At 35.7% G+C, this 19241-nt stretch overlaps 1 protein-coding gene across 1 annotated transcript; it reads left to right on the top strand.

The window, feature by feature from the left end:
* Positions 1–309: 309 nt before the first annotated feature.
* Positions 310–17082, top strand: LOC121421572 (twinkle protein, mitochondrial-like). Its single transcript, XM_041616319.1, is given in 14 exon segments — positions 310–471; positions 2034–2342; positions 3526–3770; positions 4164–4351; positions 5325–5481; positions 6878–6999; positions 7761–7783; positions 7786–7931; positions 9389–9523; positions 10303–10376; positions 12461–12575; positions 13050–13241; positions 14343–14471; positions 15910–17082. Coding segments are annotated over 13 exon segments (2043 nt in total). The 5' UTR covers positions 310–471; positions 2034–2059; the 3' UTR covers positions 16144–17082.
* The last annotated feature ends 2159 nt before the right edge of the window (positions 17083–19241 follow it).

Genomic DNA, 19241 nt, shown 5'->3' with positions numbered 1-19241 from the left:
AGTAGACTGCCCAAGACTGCCTTGCTCAGTCTACCCACAATAGTTTATTTTCACTAGTTGTATTAGAATAAACCAAGGTCGAAAATTTCTCAAGCCCCTTAAGTTAAGAGCCCCGCCCCCACTTTTTTTTCTTTCCTCAATTTCCCTCATCAATTAGTTAATTTTTCTTATTTCATTTTTTGTCCTCTCTTTTCGATTCCTCTCTCATTATCGTCCAAAAGATGAATAGGAGTGTATATAGGCGCACCTCCCCACCCCAAACACGCACCCCGCCCCCTTTGATCCGATACCCGGAAGTGCTTGGTCGCGCCAGCGCCATTTTCAAAACAAATCAGACATGTGTGTATAACTTGGTATCATCAATGAACACTGCAGAATAGAATAGAACGAAAGGAACGCGGTCTGATAATCAAATTTGAGCATCGTGAAGTGGTATGGGAGGATCAGAAAGCAGTGGACAAATGGAATATGGTAAGTGAAAATGTTGAAGACTGTATTGGTTTAAGTTATTTTAAGACTAAATTAAGAACATAATAACGCTGTCCCACTCGTTATGTTGCATGTTGGTAATAATAATCATGATAATGGCGAATAGTTTCCTTTCCCATTTTGAGAAGGTTTTCCCTTTTTAATTTATTCTTCATATCCTTTTCTTTTCACTCTTTCTTTCTTTCTTTCTTTCTTTCTTTCTTTCTTTCTTTCTTTCTTTCTTTCTTTCTTTGATCTTTCTATCTTGCTTGTATTGGTCTTTCTATCCCTTGCTCCCTCTATTCCTTATTTTTTTTATCAATTCTCTTTTTCTCCTTGGAAACTTCATTCTAATGTTGATTTCGCTCCCATCTATCTTTCTTTCTTCATTTCCCCTTCTTTTTTTTCTCTTTACTATGCTTGAAAAATCATCTTTCTTTCGTTTCTTGATCGAGGTAGTTGTCATGGTTGTGTTTTTTTTTGAGCTCTAGTTTTTCTTGTTTTTCACTGATTTGTATGACCATTTGGTCAGTGATGATAGTCTTAAAATGATTTTGATTTTTTATATTGTCATTACATCACAGAGCCTAGACATGCATATGGTTATGGGACTGTGCACAGTGAACTATCAAAATAAGAACGGAATTCCCTTCATATTTAACATTAGAACTAGCGATCCTATTTTAAACAAAAATTTAAGTAAATTACATACCTTTATACACCTTAATAGGTATGACTGTTTCTCCCCAAAATAGAAAAAATGAGAGGTTTCTTACCAGACCAATGTTGATTGTTGTGTATCCATCTGTAAACACTGTAAATACAATAGGCTTGACCCTTGAACTGCTTCGATATGACGTAGCTTTGATGAGCTATGTTACGAAGTGCTGTTTTGAAGAACAATTCATAGATTGAAATCATTATTAAATAATTTGAATATTATGAATTATTATTTTCATAATAATTGTTTACTTTAAAATCAATATTTAAATTTTATTATTTATCCGATTTATCAAAAGCTACTAAAGTGGAGTATTAAAGGGGAAGTTCACCCTGACAAAAAGTTTATTGTAAAAATAGCAAAAAAAATAATAAAAAATATTGCCGAAGGTTTGAGAAAAATTCTGAAGTAATTAAAATATTATTAGAATTTCAATTATTTGATTTGTGACGTCATATGCGAGCAGAATTCCTACACTAGCGAATGGTAAAAAATCAATGAAACGTCATTTTCTCAAAAATTGAAAATGGTTTTCACTGTACCTTTTTTATATCAATAGACAAATCATTTCACACCTGATCATGAATAGAAAACAAAATTAAGTCATCACGAACCATACAAAATTTGAAATTCATGCATTTTATATTACATAACACATGGGGCAGCTGCTCGTTTATGACGTCACAAATCCAAAACTCTGAACTCAAATAACTTTCTTACTCTTTAACGGATTTTCCTCAAACCTTCACCAATATTTGTTACTATTTTTTTGCTATTTTTACAACAAAGTTTTCTTCAGGGTGAACTTCCCCTTTAATGTTATGAAATATCTCTTTCTCCCCAGCCAAAGTGTGTGAAATGTGAACAGCCATGGCTTCCAGTCTCCACAGAATTCAGAAGGGACAGTATCTCCTGGGGAGGACACTATTCACTGCTGCAGTAGCGCCTAGGTTGGTGAAATTCAACACTGTAGAGGTGGTCTCATCCCCTAGCCTCTCTGAGATCAGGAAGTTTTTCAAGGACAATGGATGCCAAGTTTCAACAGGCTACACATGCTTAAAGCTGGTATGTCCTTACTGTGTAGATCATGATGCCGAGGCTGAACGGAGTGCCAAATCCAAGGAGAAGCAACTATTTGTGAATATGACCACAGGTAATTTTTTTTTCCGAGGAGGGGGGGGGGGGGGGGGGGGGGGTAGAACACCAACTTTAAGATTATTAGATAGTGTTTAGCATTAATAGTGATCCAAACAGCTATCCAAATACTATAACATAAACGTTACCACCCATATAAGGAGGCCTGATAGCTCAGTAAGCACAGTGGCAGTCTTGCAATCCAGGGATTTTGATTCTGTTTCCACGTAGTGCACTAATGCCCTTTGGTAAGGTATATATCTATGGCAATTACCAGGTTCTTTGGAGAGGACCTCAAACCTTTGGTCCTCTGGTTGCTTGCTGATGAGGCATTCATGTTTTCGTAATAGCAATCAGGTTGAAAAAAAAGGTTACCACCACCAACATTGTGATTATGGTGAGTCTGATACGGCCTTTGGCCCCAAAACCTTTGACGATGAGAGATTGAAATGTACTAGAATAAAGAGGAAAGGAGGATAAAGAGTTCAGTTATCTGTCCAAAAAAAAGATGAGTCTTATTGCCTTCCTGAATATATTCACTGATGAAGACTGAATATAATATAAATGGCAAATCATTCAAATATTTTAAAGCTAAATGATAGTAGTTGCAGTAAAACACAAATTTCGTGAGAAAGTCTGTAAAACCAAGGTTAAGTATGACTATATCATTGTGGATCTAGATCAGGTACAGTTCAATAAACTGAACTTTGTGAAATCATAAAATCTAAGCTGAAATACGATCACACTGAAGATCGCCAACACAGATAGGCACACGTGGGACAGCGTATTATTATTGGTGGAATAAAGACCCGACGGAAGTGACCGAATCCGCGCTTATTTTGCTTATTTCTCAGCAATTACACAATTTCTTCCAGAATCCTTTGGCACATATTTTTTATTCATACAGACAGACACTTGGGTGGTCATCATATTAGATTCTGTAAAAAGTCATTTTGAGATTGTTACCAGAACTGGAATTTACCTTTAAGGTTGATACAGTAACATTCTAGATTACCTGCTAATGTGAGAGTTAGTAACTGAATATGTGATACTACTAAGGAGGTTACTGACTGACCTAAGTGCTATGGTGGGTGTATACAAAGTTGGACAGTTACTCAACTTCCCTCGTGCCTATTTTCTATCACTTCGACCTTTATTACTTTGACCTTTCATCCTGACCTCTTGATGATCGTCACCTTCAGGTCATTGCCAATGTCAGTGCAGCAGAGTATGCAGTTCTTGGCCCAACCTTACCGACAGCCTTGCCATCGCCAGGAGACAGACGAAGAAGAAGAAGAGCGCCCTCAAACTACCCAAGGAGCAGTCTTGTGATCAAGATTGGAGGTCACAGGTCAAAGATGCCGAGGAACTGTGGGAGAAGGGCACCGGGTTGAGTGAGCTGCGGAGTGATGCATTTCGAAATTTGAAGGACAGGTTTGGTGCAGCAGTAAGTGTTCATTTTGGCCATCCTTTTCAAATTGCACATTCCATGTATTATATAAGTTGTTATCATGTGTTTTTTTAAATGGAAATAAATAAATGAATTAAACTGATCGTGTTAAGTGGTTTTATAAGATTTGCTGTGAGAATGACATAAAGCTGTGCTGTTGGTTTCTATATCAGAAAAATGCTAATATAACCATTCCTAAAAAATGGTTTCAGGAAGGATTGAAGAAGTTTATTTTTTTTGAGTCTTTGTCCTTTTTTAAAATGAAAATCAGTCTCAGTAAATAGAAAGGACTACAAAACAAAAGAAATTGCAATTTTCAGAGATGAAAATGTTTTTTACACAGGATTCTTTATTCTGGTTTGTTTGTATATTTATTTTCTTATTTTCCAGCCACTCTCTATAGAAACCTTCGATAGATTTCATGCTAGAACAGACTCCAAACGCAAAACACTGATTCTGCCACAGTATGGGCCAGAGGGGCATTACAGGGGAACAGGCTTGGTTGAGAAGTGTAAACAGGACCCGGATGACGAGGAAGACTTCCATTCGCATCGTGTGCAGTCAAATGTCCTTCCAAGGTAGGTGGTTTCACAGATGCAGATTATGGTTGACTGATTAAATGAAATCAACCCAATACATTAAGTATAAGGTGTATCACGTTTTTTGTAGTTAAAAACAGACATTCCAACCATTCCCTTTTAGAGTTTTTGTTCCGCTTTTGGCTATGAATATGCCAATACTTTTTTTGTATGATTTGTTACTTTTTTTAAATTTCTGATCATGGAGTACATGTATGCATTATACACAGCGTGCGATACTAGAGCCGGTCTGACGGTCCCAGACCGGTAAAAATCACTGTCGGGCCAGTAACTTGTTGCATGAAAAAAACAAGTAAATTCTTGCCTACATGTATGAGCACATGTTTAAAATGGTGAATTATCAGGTTTTCAAGTAGAGTAATTTCACATGTTTTTTCACCGATCTCACTACAACAGGTTGGTAGTTGCTATGTTGAGACAAATGTTTAAAAAAACTTTTTGTCAATTTTTTTTTCCTTCAAAGAATACTTTTTTTTCTTGTAGAAGGTTGGCAGATCTGTAGAAAGCATTTCCTAAATTGATTCAGTAGGTATGCATGCTGGCCATTCAACAGTGATAACATTTCAAAGAAAAGAGAACATAGTAATACTTTGAATTTAAAAATTAATTATTCAAACAGTCAGAGGCACCTATATAAAGGATGTTGCAAGAAACTAAATTTCTGTCAGTTTACATTGAACCAACAATTGATTCATTTTTAATCTGAATGTCTAATTTAGTGTATAAGTGTTACTATAGGTGGGTGAAGCTTTATGAATTGGAGAGTAATTGAACATACTTTGCAAATGTACATTATGTGCATGCATAGACCTATTGTGGCTTTAGCATAAGCCTCTGGCCACCACAGCATTCAGTTCTTTTGGCAATACATTGATCTACATTGGCCATTCTCCACCCAAGTGTTTGTAAATGATATGTGTACTATATTTCATTATGTGTATGTTTTTTGCAGGGATTTTTCTCCTTGTCTATTTGGATACCACCTGATTCAGCCTCAGCAGACAGAGGTCATTCTAACTGCTAATGAACTGGATGCTATGGCGGTCAATGAAGTGACCGGTCAGACGGCTTTAGCCCTCCCGAGGGGTACAGCTTATCTTCCACAAGAGGTATAGGGAAGGGCCAAACAATTGTTCATCTTCCAGGTTCTAAATATTGTCAGATTATAGGGATACTTTTTATATTTATTAAAGCACCAATATGGAGAGTGCAGTGACACTATAGCACACATGTCAAAGCTGTGCAAAAGGCATAGTCTTTGCATCTAAATAAACCCAAACATTGTTCAGAATCGCTTGTCATGCTTGATGTAAGAAGTCACAATTACATTTTGAACATTGCTGAATTTATATAAACCCCCCTTAAAATAAGTTTGGAAATCTGACTTTGATCGCTAATCCCTCCTTGGTTTTAGTGAATATTAATGTGTGATTGATACCAATGAATAGATCATTTAAGTCTCGATAAAATGATACCCTACATGATATGATTATGGTTTACATAGAGGTGCAGTGCCTTGAAATGTGGGGCAAGGTCAAAATTTAAAAGTTGCAATATGACACAATATTGAAAGTCACTGTTCTTTTTACTGTGTTGATAAGCGAGTTTGTAAGCAGTTTCTTTTGTTTTCAGGCACCTTAACATCAACATTAACATGGAGATCTGTGAGATAACATGATTTGAGTCGTGGTTGGAAATACCCATGCATGTTTGTTTATTTGTTATGTGTTTGCTTGTGTAGAGGTGTTTGATTCCACGTTAATGTTGATGTTAACGTGCATGAAAACAAAAGAAACCGCTGAGAACAGAAACTCGCTCATCACCACGGAAAAAAAAGGAACAGTGACTTTCAATATTTTGTCATTTTGCAACTTTTTAATTTTGATCTTGCCCCACATGTCAACGCTCTGCACCTCCATGTGAACCATAATCATATAATGTAGGGTATCATTTTAAAGACAATTAAATGATCTTTTGAATAATATCAAATATGCATTGTGTAAATTTGAGAGTTGGGAAAAATTAATGGCCAAACTCAGATTGTCAAACTTTTTTTGAGAAGTTTATAGCATGAACATTTCTAGGAAATCAGAATAAAAACTCAAAATTCAATATTTTGACAATAAAGTAAAAAAAAATCATACTTTGTGTAACAAGCGACAATATGGACTCCTCTCTGTAGTAGTGTAAGGATAATTTGTCTCCACTGTTATGTACATATAGTTATGTATAAAAGCACCTTTAGGGAAAGACAAATATTTGTTTTAAGGAAAATTTTGAGGTAATGTCGGTATTGTAATATTATTGGAAACTACCTGTAAATTTCTCACAACCTTACCAGCTGTTTTTGATCTATTGAAAGTATATAAAAAGTTCACCATTCCTTAAAAAATGGGAAAGATTTTTTAAGACATGCATTTCTGCACTACTAGCTGAATTTCTTTTTTGTCTTAAAACTTTGTTCTGTATAGATCTTACTCTGCTGTTGATTTTAATTATAAACAGGTTTTGCCGCTTCTAGAGCAGTTCCAGAAGATAGTGCTTTGGTTTGGCAATGACATGCGGTCATGGGAAGCAGCGAAAAGCTTTGGAAGGAAACTCAATCCCAAAAGGTGTTATTTCATCAGGTAGGCTCGTTGTTGCAAGAAAAATGTAACAGTTTGTTTTAAAGTGCCCACTTTTCTGGGTACAGAAACAGAAATGAGACCACAGACTCTCACAGAAAACCAGTTTTCATACCCACTCTTTTGTTTATGAAAGATCTAGTGAAAATCAAAATAAAAATCATATGTAACCTAAATTTGCATCAGTGGAAATATGCCAATCAGACTTTTTTTGTCGTATTTAGTTTTGTCTGCATCCTGTTGGGACTGCAGTATGTGTATAAAAAACTTGGGCTTTTCTCAGATTTTCAATATTCATATTTTTGCTTTATCACACTCCATTTTTGTGCATGTTCCCAAAGAGCCCTGAATTTGTTTAGAACACCGAAGAATGCAGAAATTTAACTTTAGAAAGCAGAAAATTGGGGACTTAACTTCTGTAGAGATGTGTAGATTTGGTAACAAGTGCCCTAAGCATGAATTAGAAGATCATTGTTTCAAATCCCACTCCATTCTTACAAGTGTAATTTCTTGTTTGACAAGATATTTTGCTATTTTAGTCTTTCCCCACTTCAGTATTGTAAATTCTTAAGTCGGTACCAATGATTGCTGGTAGGAAAGGTCTCTCCCTAAGGAAGTTGGAAGAAAAAAATACTCTTACAATATCTTAACACCCACCATTTTCTCTCTGCAGGATTTTAAGAAGTTGTCACATTGTGATCTTTGAGCCAACATATGCCGACATGTAGCCACTAATTTTCTCATTTAATCCTTCGTTTTTGTAGACCTCTTGATGCTCATCCTGCCCCTTGCAAGCCCTAACGAATGGTCTGAGTCTCAAGAATATCCTCAGACAAGCCACGCCCATGAGCCATAAGTCGATTGTCTCTTTCCGTTCTCTTAGGGATGAGGTTCTTGGAGAACTCTCCCATGCAGAGCAGGTCGCTGGGGTTAAGGTTAGGTCCTATATTTCATACACATTCTTGATCTTCCTATATACAACAGTTTTTCTTACTGCCTCATTTTCATTGTTTATTGATATTTTATATGTTTTGCCCTTTTTGTCATTATTTTTTCATTTTGTACTAACTTTTTGAATCATTCCAATCTTGTAAATATGTAATTATGGTGATTGATTTCATTAAAACATACATAAACAAATCTTTGTATGTACAATATATAATTTTAGTAAATATCTTTGTTATATTTCCAAGTTAAGTCTTCATTTATAACATTGTGATATTTCAAAGATAGAATCTTCACATATGACTTTGTGATGATAAAATGGTAGTTGTAATATTGAGTGGAAGCCAAATCCATTGTATCGGTCAAATTCAAATTTTCACAAAGAATTAATCGATGAGAAATGGCAAAAAACACTTTTATAGGGTTTGAATCATTCAGTAGTAGTCCAATATAATTTACATTTATGGATATTCCTTAAAAACATGTTATGTCCATCCCGTTTTGTGGGACCTTTCTGAAATATTTATTATCATAATTATTTTATTATTATTTATTCATTTATTTTCTTGGGGGGGGGGTTCTAATTATATGAACAGTTGTAAACTTGTAATACTTTATTGTCTCGCCCACATGAGGTGAAGGCAAGACTTAGGGATCCAAATGTTGTCCGTCCGTCATAAACATGTAATGACACATAACTCCACAACCGTTAGTCGCTTTTCAACATTACGTGGATGGTAGATGGACTTATGGAACCGGAATGTTATGCTGCAGTCGGAAGTCACATGGTAAGGTCAAAGGTCATTTCAGCTCAACATTAAAGTTTTCATGCAAGACTCCTTTATGACACCTGCATGTAACTCCGCAACCGTAAGTCACTTTTCAACCAAACTTGGATGGAAGATGGACTTGGGGAACCTGCATGTTATGCTGCAGTCGGAGGTCACATGGTTAGGTCAAAGGTCATTTTGAGGTCAATGTTAAAGTTTACATGCAAGACTCTCTTATGACACCTAACTCCGCAACCGTAAGTCACTTTTCAACAAAACCTGGATGGTAGATGTACTTAGGCGACCTGCATGTTGTGCTGCAGTTGGAGGTCACATGGTAAGGTCAAAGGTCATTTTCAGGTCAACATTAAAGTTTACGGGCAAGGCTCTTATGAGAAGTGTTATTCCATCCAAGTCATTTCACAATGAAGTTTCGATATACTTCTCTTGCGTGCCCTCGTAAATCACAATATTTCTGGTTATTTTCATAAGTGGGCGAGACACAAAATTGCTTTTGCCATGTAATTATCATGGAAGATCATGAAGCAAAGTTGATTAAACAAAAAATTGGGATGGGACATAGAAACAGACCTGTTCATTATGGAATTGGGTTTCATTTAATGGACAGATAATAAGATATTAATATTTTTTCTTTCATCTCCATCTTTTGATAACAGTGGAAAAGATATCCTCTTCTCAACAAGCATATGAAGGGACACAGGCGTGGTGAATTGACCGTCTTCACTGGACCAACAGGGTCTGGCAAGACCACCTTCATGGCCGAATATTCCCTGGATCTGTGCATGCAAGGGGTGAGGATTTGATTTCATTCTATTTTACAGAGTTACCGACCATTACATTTTTGCCTCATAATTATTGTGCGTTTTTCAACAAAATTGCAGCATTAAGGTTTTCCTCATAAATCGTGATTTTTTTTTACTAAAAAAAATAAATGGGAGCTATATCTTCATTTTTAATGACAACTTCAACGTATAAGCAGTGGATGAATAATGTAATTTCAGGTAACTAGGGAAAGATCAAAGGCCATTTGGGGGTAAATATCTGAAAAATGCAGTTTTGAGACTGACAGAATACAGTTTATACGTTGTGCAGTCGATAACATAGGACATTTGCCTTGAAAAGTACCGATAAATAAAAATTGGTTAGATATTTACAAAGTTGCCAGAATTTCTCTTTTCCTCTTCTGAAACAAAATCAGGGGGGTGTTTCACAAAGATTTAAGTATGACATGATAAGCAACGCGCGATTTTATTGATATATACGCACTAGTGCGCGTACTCATGACTCGATCTGACCAATGCGGTCAAGCCTTTCATACCGTACACAACTCGGTATTTAAGTGCAACTCTAAGTCACACTTAAATCTTTGTAAAACACCCCCCAAAACTTAAAGTTATTCTTTGAAAATTTATGTTCCATTATATTAATATCATTACTCATCCACCGACTGAATTTTCATGGTATTTTCTTCTCAATCATTTGATTTTGTGAGATATGAGTGACTCTATATACATGTATTTTTTCTGTTTCTTCTTGATTTTGGCTATTCAATTCTTTTTTTTTTGTCTAGGTCAATACACTTTGGGGCAGTTTTGAGATTCAAAATGTCCGGCTTGCCAAAATCATGCTGACTCAGTTTTCGATGTGAGTATAAAGTCACCCTTTGTTTATTATTCTAGTTGATTTTACACCTAGGAAGAGTAATAAACCTGGAGGGTGTTTCATAAAGTTGTTCGTAAGTTAAGAGCGACTTTAAGAACGACTGGTGAACCTTTCTTACGCGCTAAGCTATCACCAATGAACATTGAATGGTGCATATTCACCACAAGAAAGGATCACCATTCGTTCTTAAAGTCGCTCTTAACTTTAACAGCTTTATGAAACACCCACCTGGTAAATTTCAGATTAATCTACAGCTGTTTCATCTTCTATCCATTTGGTCCCTTCCCACTTGGTCTAATATACAACCAATTTGTCTAATTGCCATTTGGTCCAATTGCTACTTAACCCATTTTACCATTTATATAATATTGACTGGCCTTGAGGGGAACATCAAAAATATTGCCAGCAAAAGAATCATATTGGCCCGAGTCTTTAGACGAGGGCAATATGGGTCTTTTAAGGGCAATATATTTGATGTTCCCCGAAAAAAGAGCCAGTCAATATTTTTATTATCATCCAAATCAGATATCTAGAGCAAAAATCACGATAATGTGGATATTTCTTTTCAAAATAGAGTTCTATTGTGTCATGTTGATATCGGTCTACGCTCTGCACTTTACCATTATGACGTACTTGCAAGCGCTCGGATCCAGCGTTGTCTTTATTATGACGTATATTGTTGGTGCGCGGATCCTTATGAAGCGTATCTCTTTATACGCATCCACAAATGCCCGGATGTGAGACCAGGGAAAATACAAAGGTATATTTTGCGTCGTCTCTGCATGCAAAGTAAATACGCACATTGAGACCGAGGAAAATACAAACAATATACCTACCCTTCCCGATATCCAGAAAATGTAGGGCAATACGGTTTTGTAAATGACCATCTCAGATGTCTGATACGGGTGATAATTTGTCTTATTTCAGTTAGACAATACCCATTTTGTTTGATACTTACGTGGTCTTAGACCACTTATTATCTATGGTTAGATGAATTGTTTATTAACTGAATTTTCATTTAACAAATTTACAAATGAGCTATTCCACGGTTACTCACGTTACATTTGGAGACACCTTGACTCATACTTGGAGCTGTAACTCCATTATTATTGATAGGAACTAAACATCTCCTTATCACAAGAAAGTACACAGTCTGACTATCCTTTGTATAAAAACAAAACTTGGGAAATTCTATTATGCTCCTGGCAAATCTTTGGAATGTGTCGGTTACTCGCGTTACATGATTTGGACCAACCTGTGAAATTGCCCAAATGATAATTCAACGAGGCAGAGATTAGACCAAAGTGGACATAAGACTAAATGGCCTGTATTCTGAACTCAGGTTTACATTAAACCCTGGATTAAAGTTGTGGTTTAACTATGGAGAGCCAATTGGGGCACAATACCCTAATAGTGCACATTCAATTCATTAACTCACACGACACCCACATTGGCCGGGAATGATAACTGAAGTATTTTGAAGTATTTTTCATCATTATGAAATCAAAGGAAATTACAATATAAACAGAATTTTTGAACTTTTGTCTCCCCATAATTTTAGCACAGAGTTAGACCGTGGTCTAAGTTAAACCTGACTTCAGAATATGGGCCAATGGATTTAGCCCATGTGGTATTAGACTATCTGAGTAGAAGACCAACTGCTTGTAGACCAAATGAAAATAAATTTCACTTTTGATGGGAAGAAAAAAAAAACCAATCCAAGCTTGTGTTTTTGAATTTATTTTTATCATTAACTTTTTAAGATCGAGATTGAAGAAATAATGCATTGGACACCACTTACATGTACCATATCTTAATACAAAGTCATTTATGTGAACAAGATAATACTCTTTTCTGGATGTAAAAAATGCTCTCATTTAGATGAAAATGGTTCCAAGCTCATGTCGAAATGGCCACAGCTTGATAATTATCCATTCATTTTTAATCTATTATTTATTTTCTATTCTTAATAATTCATAATTACCTAATGATTAGTTAGTTTCTTCTGGCCCTTTGGTGTTTGATATTAACATGATCATTCCCAAATACACCCTTGATATTTTCAGGTGCAATTTGGAGAAGAACATTGATAAGTTTGACCGTTGGGCAGACAAGTTTGAGCTGCTCCCCTTGCATTTCATGACATTCCATGGCCAACAGAGTCTCAAGACAGTTATTGATGTGAGTCAGCAAAAGCGATCTGATATTCCTTCTGACAAAATGTGTTATTGTATGCAATGGTCATCCCAAAAGGGAATAAATCCATGTTTGCTGAAATATTATTGTTATTTGAATTTCATCCTGTACGTTTTTTTTGTACCACACTTTTAAGTTTATTTCTGGCCAAATAATCACCTTTTTTCTACCAATTGTCCCATCCTAGATGATTATCAGCCTAAATATTGTTGATCATGTAAACACTTTTGGTATGTACAAAAGTGCCTATACTTGACGATTTACATGTATACATGATTAGGAGCCTCCTTGATTTTAGATCAAATGCCTGTTTTATTCTAATCACTGTCTCAAATAAATCGTGCAAATAACTTTATCACCTTCAGTGTGTAGATTTGAAGATTTATCAAGTGAACTGCTTCTTTCATTCCATTTTCCTCTTTCATTCTGTTCATGACAATGCTGTTTTTCCCCCATTAGGCCATGGCTCACTCCGTCTATGTCCACGACATCGAGCATGTGATCCTTGACAATCTCCAGTTCATGGTGGGCGTGTCAGAGCGCCATCTATCGGTCGACCGCTTTGCAATCTATGACAACATCATCGCTGCCTTCAGGAAGTTTGCGACGGAGAACAACTGCCACGTTTCGGTGGTCATCCACCCAAGGAAGGTAGGTGGATTGAAAGTCCAGGGGGTGTTGAAGAATTAAGTGTGACTTACTTACATGCTTAAATTCTGACGTGCACATGCATGTAATATGTAACACGCAATCTTATCAATTATTTGAAGTACTGCCCTCTTAATATGATTTGATCAATGTGGTGATGCCTTTTATACTGTATGCAACTGTGAATTTAAGTGCAACTCTAAGTCACACTTACTCTTTGTGAAAGCTCCACTTGTCCAACGAGGCTCAATGATTGCTCATATAATTAGTTGTTGTGATTGATTGCACATGCAAGATCATTGTGACCATTCATAACAAATCAGCCATTTTATCAATATCTAAGTCTTGTTTAATTTTGCCCAGATTGCTGCTAGATAAACTGGGTTATCATAATTATCTTTTGGGGAACACAAAATTGAACGATAAATATTGATATTCCTTTTCACAACCTCGGGCCTGTTGTATAAAAATTTTGCCTTAAAAAAAACTATGGCAAATAAACAAACACTCTAGCAAACAAAATAATGTAATCGACAACAACATCTTGACAAAAATCTGGCAAAAATAATGCCAGAGTTTTTCTTTTATGTAACAGGCCCCTTCAGAATCACCATATACGAAAATAGTTCCTCTGACAGATGTGACTTCCTAAAAACAGGACAGGAAATGTTTTCCCCCCATTTTTTGTTACATTTTCTTGTTTAGTTGCATAATCATATGTTCTTAAAGATTTTAAGGTGTAAGGTGTTATTAAATAATACTTAAATTGGAAAAAGAGAAAAATTATGATACTTTGCTTACTGCTGATCCTTTTGAGAATAGAGGGACATGTTGACCATGTCTTCACCCAAAATGTACAAAGGTTCCTTTTATTTTGTTTATTTAGTACATTTAGGAGAAGGAATCAGATCAGGCATTACGTTCTAAAATTTTGTGAGGTTTAAGATGTTATCTAATATCAATTTAATTGAAAACACTGCAAAAATTGAAAGCATTGTTATTCTTTGCTCTACTGCTAATATTTTTTAAGAATAGATGGACATGTTGACTGTACCATTACCACAATGTAAAAAAAAAAGTTTCTTTTATTCTGTATATTTGCAGGAGAAGGAATCAGATGAGCTCCAGACGGCCTCTATCTTTGGTAGCGCTAAGGCAAGCCAAGAGGCTGATAATGTCCTGATCTTACAAGACCGTAGGTTTACTGCTCTAAGGGGTAAAAAGTATATACAGGTAAGATATTACCTTTGAAAGGAAAGTTCACCTTGATGAAAAGAATACCGGTACTGTAAAAATAACAGAAAAATAAGAAAAATCATTGAAATGTCATTTCCTAAACAAAATGAAAATGGTTTTTATTGTACCTTCAGTGTATCAACATACAAATCATTTTACTATTTTTCCTGAGAGAAACAAAAAAATTTTAGTCCTCATGAACCTGTTTGAGAGTTATGCATTTTATCTTGCGTAACATGTGGCGCAGCTGCTCATATGTGATGTCATTAATCAAAAACTTAAAACTCTAATAACTTAATCTTTAAAGATTTTCCTCAATCCTTCATCACTGTATTTGTAAACATTTTTCTGGTATTTTGAAAACAAACTATTTGTCAGGGTGAACTTCCCCTTTAATATCGAGTAAAGCTGAGTCAAATTGACCGGTCCGTCAATGCCCAACTGATTGTTGCTGGTCATCGGCATCATTTCCCGCTGCGGACTGGTAGAATGATGAAATAAATTAATTACAAATGGAATTTACAGAGACAGATGCTTTAGCAGTTAATCAGTTTAAGAAATTGGATATCATTTGAAAATTTAAATCTAGATATGGAAATTTAGTTGTTAAACTGGTTGATATTTGAAGTCTTCAGTGACACTGAATTTCTTAATCTACTTTTACCTTTTTTCTATTTGATATAAAAAACATAGATCTAGTCGTATGATCAAGTATGAGGCAAACCAAATTGACTTTCATTTGTGTCAACTAACCTTCCTGTCTTACTAACAATCAAACTCTAAAGGCCACCGCACACCTAACGACTGTTCGCGATCCGATTTTGGAACAAATCGCATTTTGCTGATTTTCTGAAAATGTGAATGGAACATATCATTTTATTTGAGATTAAAATTAGTTGAAAGAATACTAATATAACCATTTTGAAAGATTGCAAGCATTTATTTTGCTGTCAAGGCCAAATCAGTTTCAAATTGTAGCCAATTGTACGACTGCTATGACGTCATTATGACAAGATATTAAATTTGCTTTTATTCTAAGAAGGATGATAGCATAGTCGCAGATTTGAACATAGGTATTCGTACGATGATTTCGAACATTACACAGTAAGATAATTCTAGTCTCAATATTAGCATCAGATACGTTTTATTCCAAAATTGAGTTGCAGGCCAATCGTAAGTTGTGCGGTCACATTAAAACAAATTTAGAACTGTATAAGTGCGAGTGTTCGGGATGTACATGTATGTGCAAATAATGGTATCATATATTTACATTGGGAAAAAAAAACACCGCCCTACCTACCCTTATCTTATATTTTGATGACCCATTACTCCAATACAACATTTTTTTTGCCTCCTACATGTAGCATTCCTTTCCTACTAACTCAATCAAACCCTAAACAGATGAGATATGATATATAATGTTCTCCTTCATCAGGTGGTCAAGAATCGATTTGATGGTGACCTGGGTATCATTCCGCTGACCTTCAACAAAGAAACCCTGACCATGTCCCCACCGGTCAAGCAGAAGGCCAAACGTCAGACCAAGAAAGAAAAGGAAGGATCGGATGCAGAGCGGAAGACGGCGAAGACAGAAGGAGAGGAGTATGAACTCTTTGAAGGCATGATGCTGAAGAGTAAAGATGAGTCTGAGATTGGGATTGGAGAATGAAGTGTTCGACCAAAGTGACGCTAAACTCGAGAGTTAAAATGAGTTTGGAGGTTGGGATCAGCGAGTAAAACAAAATCCATGTTAAAGTTTTCGCTCAATAAGGTGGAAACTCAATGAGTGAAGATGAGTCTCAGATTTAGATAGGAGAGTGAAATTGACCCCTCTTTGAGTGTTTACTCAATATAATTCTAACTAAAGAGTTAAAGTGAGGTTTTAAGTCAAGATCAGCAAGTTAAACAGAATCCTTGTTAAAGTTTTTGATCAATATGGTGCTAACTCAAGAGTAAAAATGAATCTGAGATTAGGATTGGCAAGTGAAACTGATCCCTCTGTGTTTACTCAATATAATTCCAACTCAAGAGTTAAAATGAGTTTTAGATTGAGATCAATGAGTGAAACTGATTCATCTTTAAATTGTTTGCTCATGATGCTTACTCAAGAGTAAAGATTAGTCTGATATAAGTCCAACTCAAGAGTTAAAATGAGTTTTAGATTGGGATCAATGAATGAAACTGACTCATCTTTAAAGTGTTATCTCATGCTGCTAACTCAAAGAGAAAAGATGAGTCTGATATTGAGATCGGTTAGTGAAATGATTCCTTGTTAAAGTGTATGCTCACTATGGTGCTTAACTCAGAGGAGGAATGAGCCTGAAATTGGGATCGACGAGTGAAACAGACCCCTTAAGTATTGTGATCAATGAGTGAAACAGACTTGTAGACCTTTAAAGTGTTTGCTCAATGGTGCCAACTCAAGAGTAACAACAAGTTTGAGGTTGAGGTCCGTGAGCGAAACCGACTCCTTGTTAAATTGTTTACTCAATAAATATCATGCTAACTCAAGAGTTAGAATGAGTTTCACATGACGAAAAGCTTCCATTTGAGAACACTATACCCCAGTTCCCCTTCTCATCAATTCTCTTCTCCAGCCGTAACTGCCTCAAGAAAGCAATTTAAGTATCAAAACACCTGTTTCTTGACGTTGGTCCGAAGATAAAACAACAGCCCGGCATATACAGTCACAGCAGGGGGCCACACATGATGGGATGCATGCGCAGCGCTGAGTGCGGTCCCTGTAAGCATGCCGTCATTTTTATTCGCTTACTTTCCTTATTCCGAGGTCGATTTTCTTCGTTCGAAATTGAAAATGGACTAACATTGGGTTACTGAATACAATATGCCTTTGAAAACGTGATTAAATATGGAATACAATAATTTCATTCCGAAGGTCCTACTACAGGCAGCTCTAGTCTTACGTAATAGCGCAGCTGTTGTTTATCTTTTCATCCTTCGCTCAACGCTCATACTTAGTACTGGCCTGTGGGGGTGAAATTGAGACAGCGGGGATTACCCCTGGATAACTTGGCCAAGCGCGGTTGATGGCGCTTGGAAATGGTTTTTAGGAGATCCAAATGGAAAATGGGGTACAACACCGCAGTTCGCAATCCGAACTGCGGTATTGTTTCAAAGGGAATTTTGAGGTAATGGATTAGGATTGAGTGAGCATTATGTGATGCTAAACTCAGAGTAAAGACAAGTCTGAGATTGGGATGGGAGGAGAATCTGGCCCTTCATTGAAGCGTTTGCTCAATATGGTACAAAACAAAAGAATTGAAAATGAACCTGAGGTCAAAATTAGGGGGTTTAGTTAGCTCCTGCAATCAGTGTTCCTTTGTGATGACAAAACAACCTCTGTTTCGGGTCAGTTAAAGCACATCTATGGTTGCTGCTGAAGAGTGTAAATGGCATTGAGTTTGGCTAGTGAAATTGCCCCCCTTTTTCACTGTTTGTTTGAGTAGGTATTCTAATAAAGACAAAATTACCTTGAACTTTCTACAAATAGTACTTTTGTTAACTTTTAAAAGAGGTAATTTTCTTAGCTGGGGTGTTTTGTTTTTAAAAACTTTCCAAACAGAAGAAAAAATAAATCTTTTTGGGACTATTGTTTGAGCTTACTAACCAAAACTTTTTATCATAATTCACATTTGAAATTATGGTAATTTCCATGGCTTTAATCTTCAGTTTCAAAAAGTCAGAGCTCCATGTTTCACGCAAGTATCTAGTAAACATTGTGGAACACAGTATAGCTGCTGTGAAAGATGATGTGTTATCTTATCATGTGCTTCAGTTTGATTTGCCAAAAATATTGTGTAATCTCATTTATACTCGTACAATGTATTCTATTTAAATAATTGTATTACATGCAGAAATATGATAAGGCCTAGGAAATAAGTTTTGTTGCCCTTATATGTCGACCATAAAATGTGAAAAAACAGGGTCGTTAAGTTGAATTTCAGCATATATGAAAATACAAATATTTTTTTCTCTTTGCCTTTTCCTTGAGGATTTATTGTTTCAAAATATTTACATATGTACATATTTACGAAGGAATAACTCTTTTTTTAAGAGTCAAATGACATGATATTTATAAAAGGAATTACAATACATTGATGATTTTCTTGACCTCTAATACACAAAATTGTTTAGGTCCGTAATGATTTAATAAAATTTAACATATGAAACAAATTCCTTGATCAATCACTTATTGCTATGATTTAGATTTTGAAGGTTGCATTTTACATAATGATTATAAACTATACAAATATACAAATGCAAAGTTTTTGTGAGAAAATGTCAGATTTTTGGGTGAAGAATTAGCTCCAATTTGTATTCAATGACATCGAAAGCACATTAATATGCATTTTAACATGTATGCCTGCATATGTAAATCATTCAATGCATAATTCTTTGTGCAGGTAAGGTATGGAAAAACAAGGGAACTGACCTAACTTTATGATTTTGGGCTTATGAGGGTGCCAACAATTTGTTTTGTAAGGCCTACTAAACATAAAAATAGAATTCCCCTAATATTCAAAATCACAATGGCATTGCTGAACGTGTTCCCAACACTTATATACAACTGTTGTGTCAAAATTAATGTCAGAAGAATTGTGAGTTGTATAATGGTACCCACCATTATTAGGCAACGATCTGAACGTGAGTGCAAATAGAATCAAATAAAATGACCACCAAATTTTTTGTATGTATGAATATATAAAAAAGCATATGCCGAATGGCTGTGGAAGAAAATATGTGATT

This window comes from Lytechinus variegatus, chromosome 9, assembly GCF_018143015.1.
Source record: "Lytechinus variegatus isolate NC3 chromosome 9, Lvar_3.0, whole genome shotgun sequence".
NCBI classification, from domain to species: domain Eukaryota; kingdom Metazoa; phylum Echinodermata; class Echinoidea; order Temnopleuroida; family Toxopneustidae; genus Lytechinus; species Lytechinus variegatus.
The sequence above is the reverse complement of the archived record's forward strand: the minus strand, read 5'-3'. Positions and strand labels throughout refer to the sequence as shown.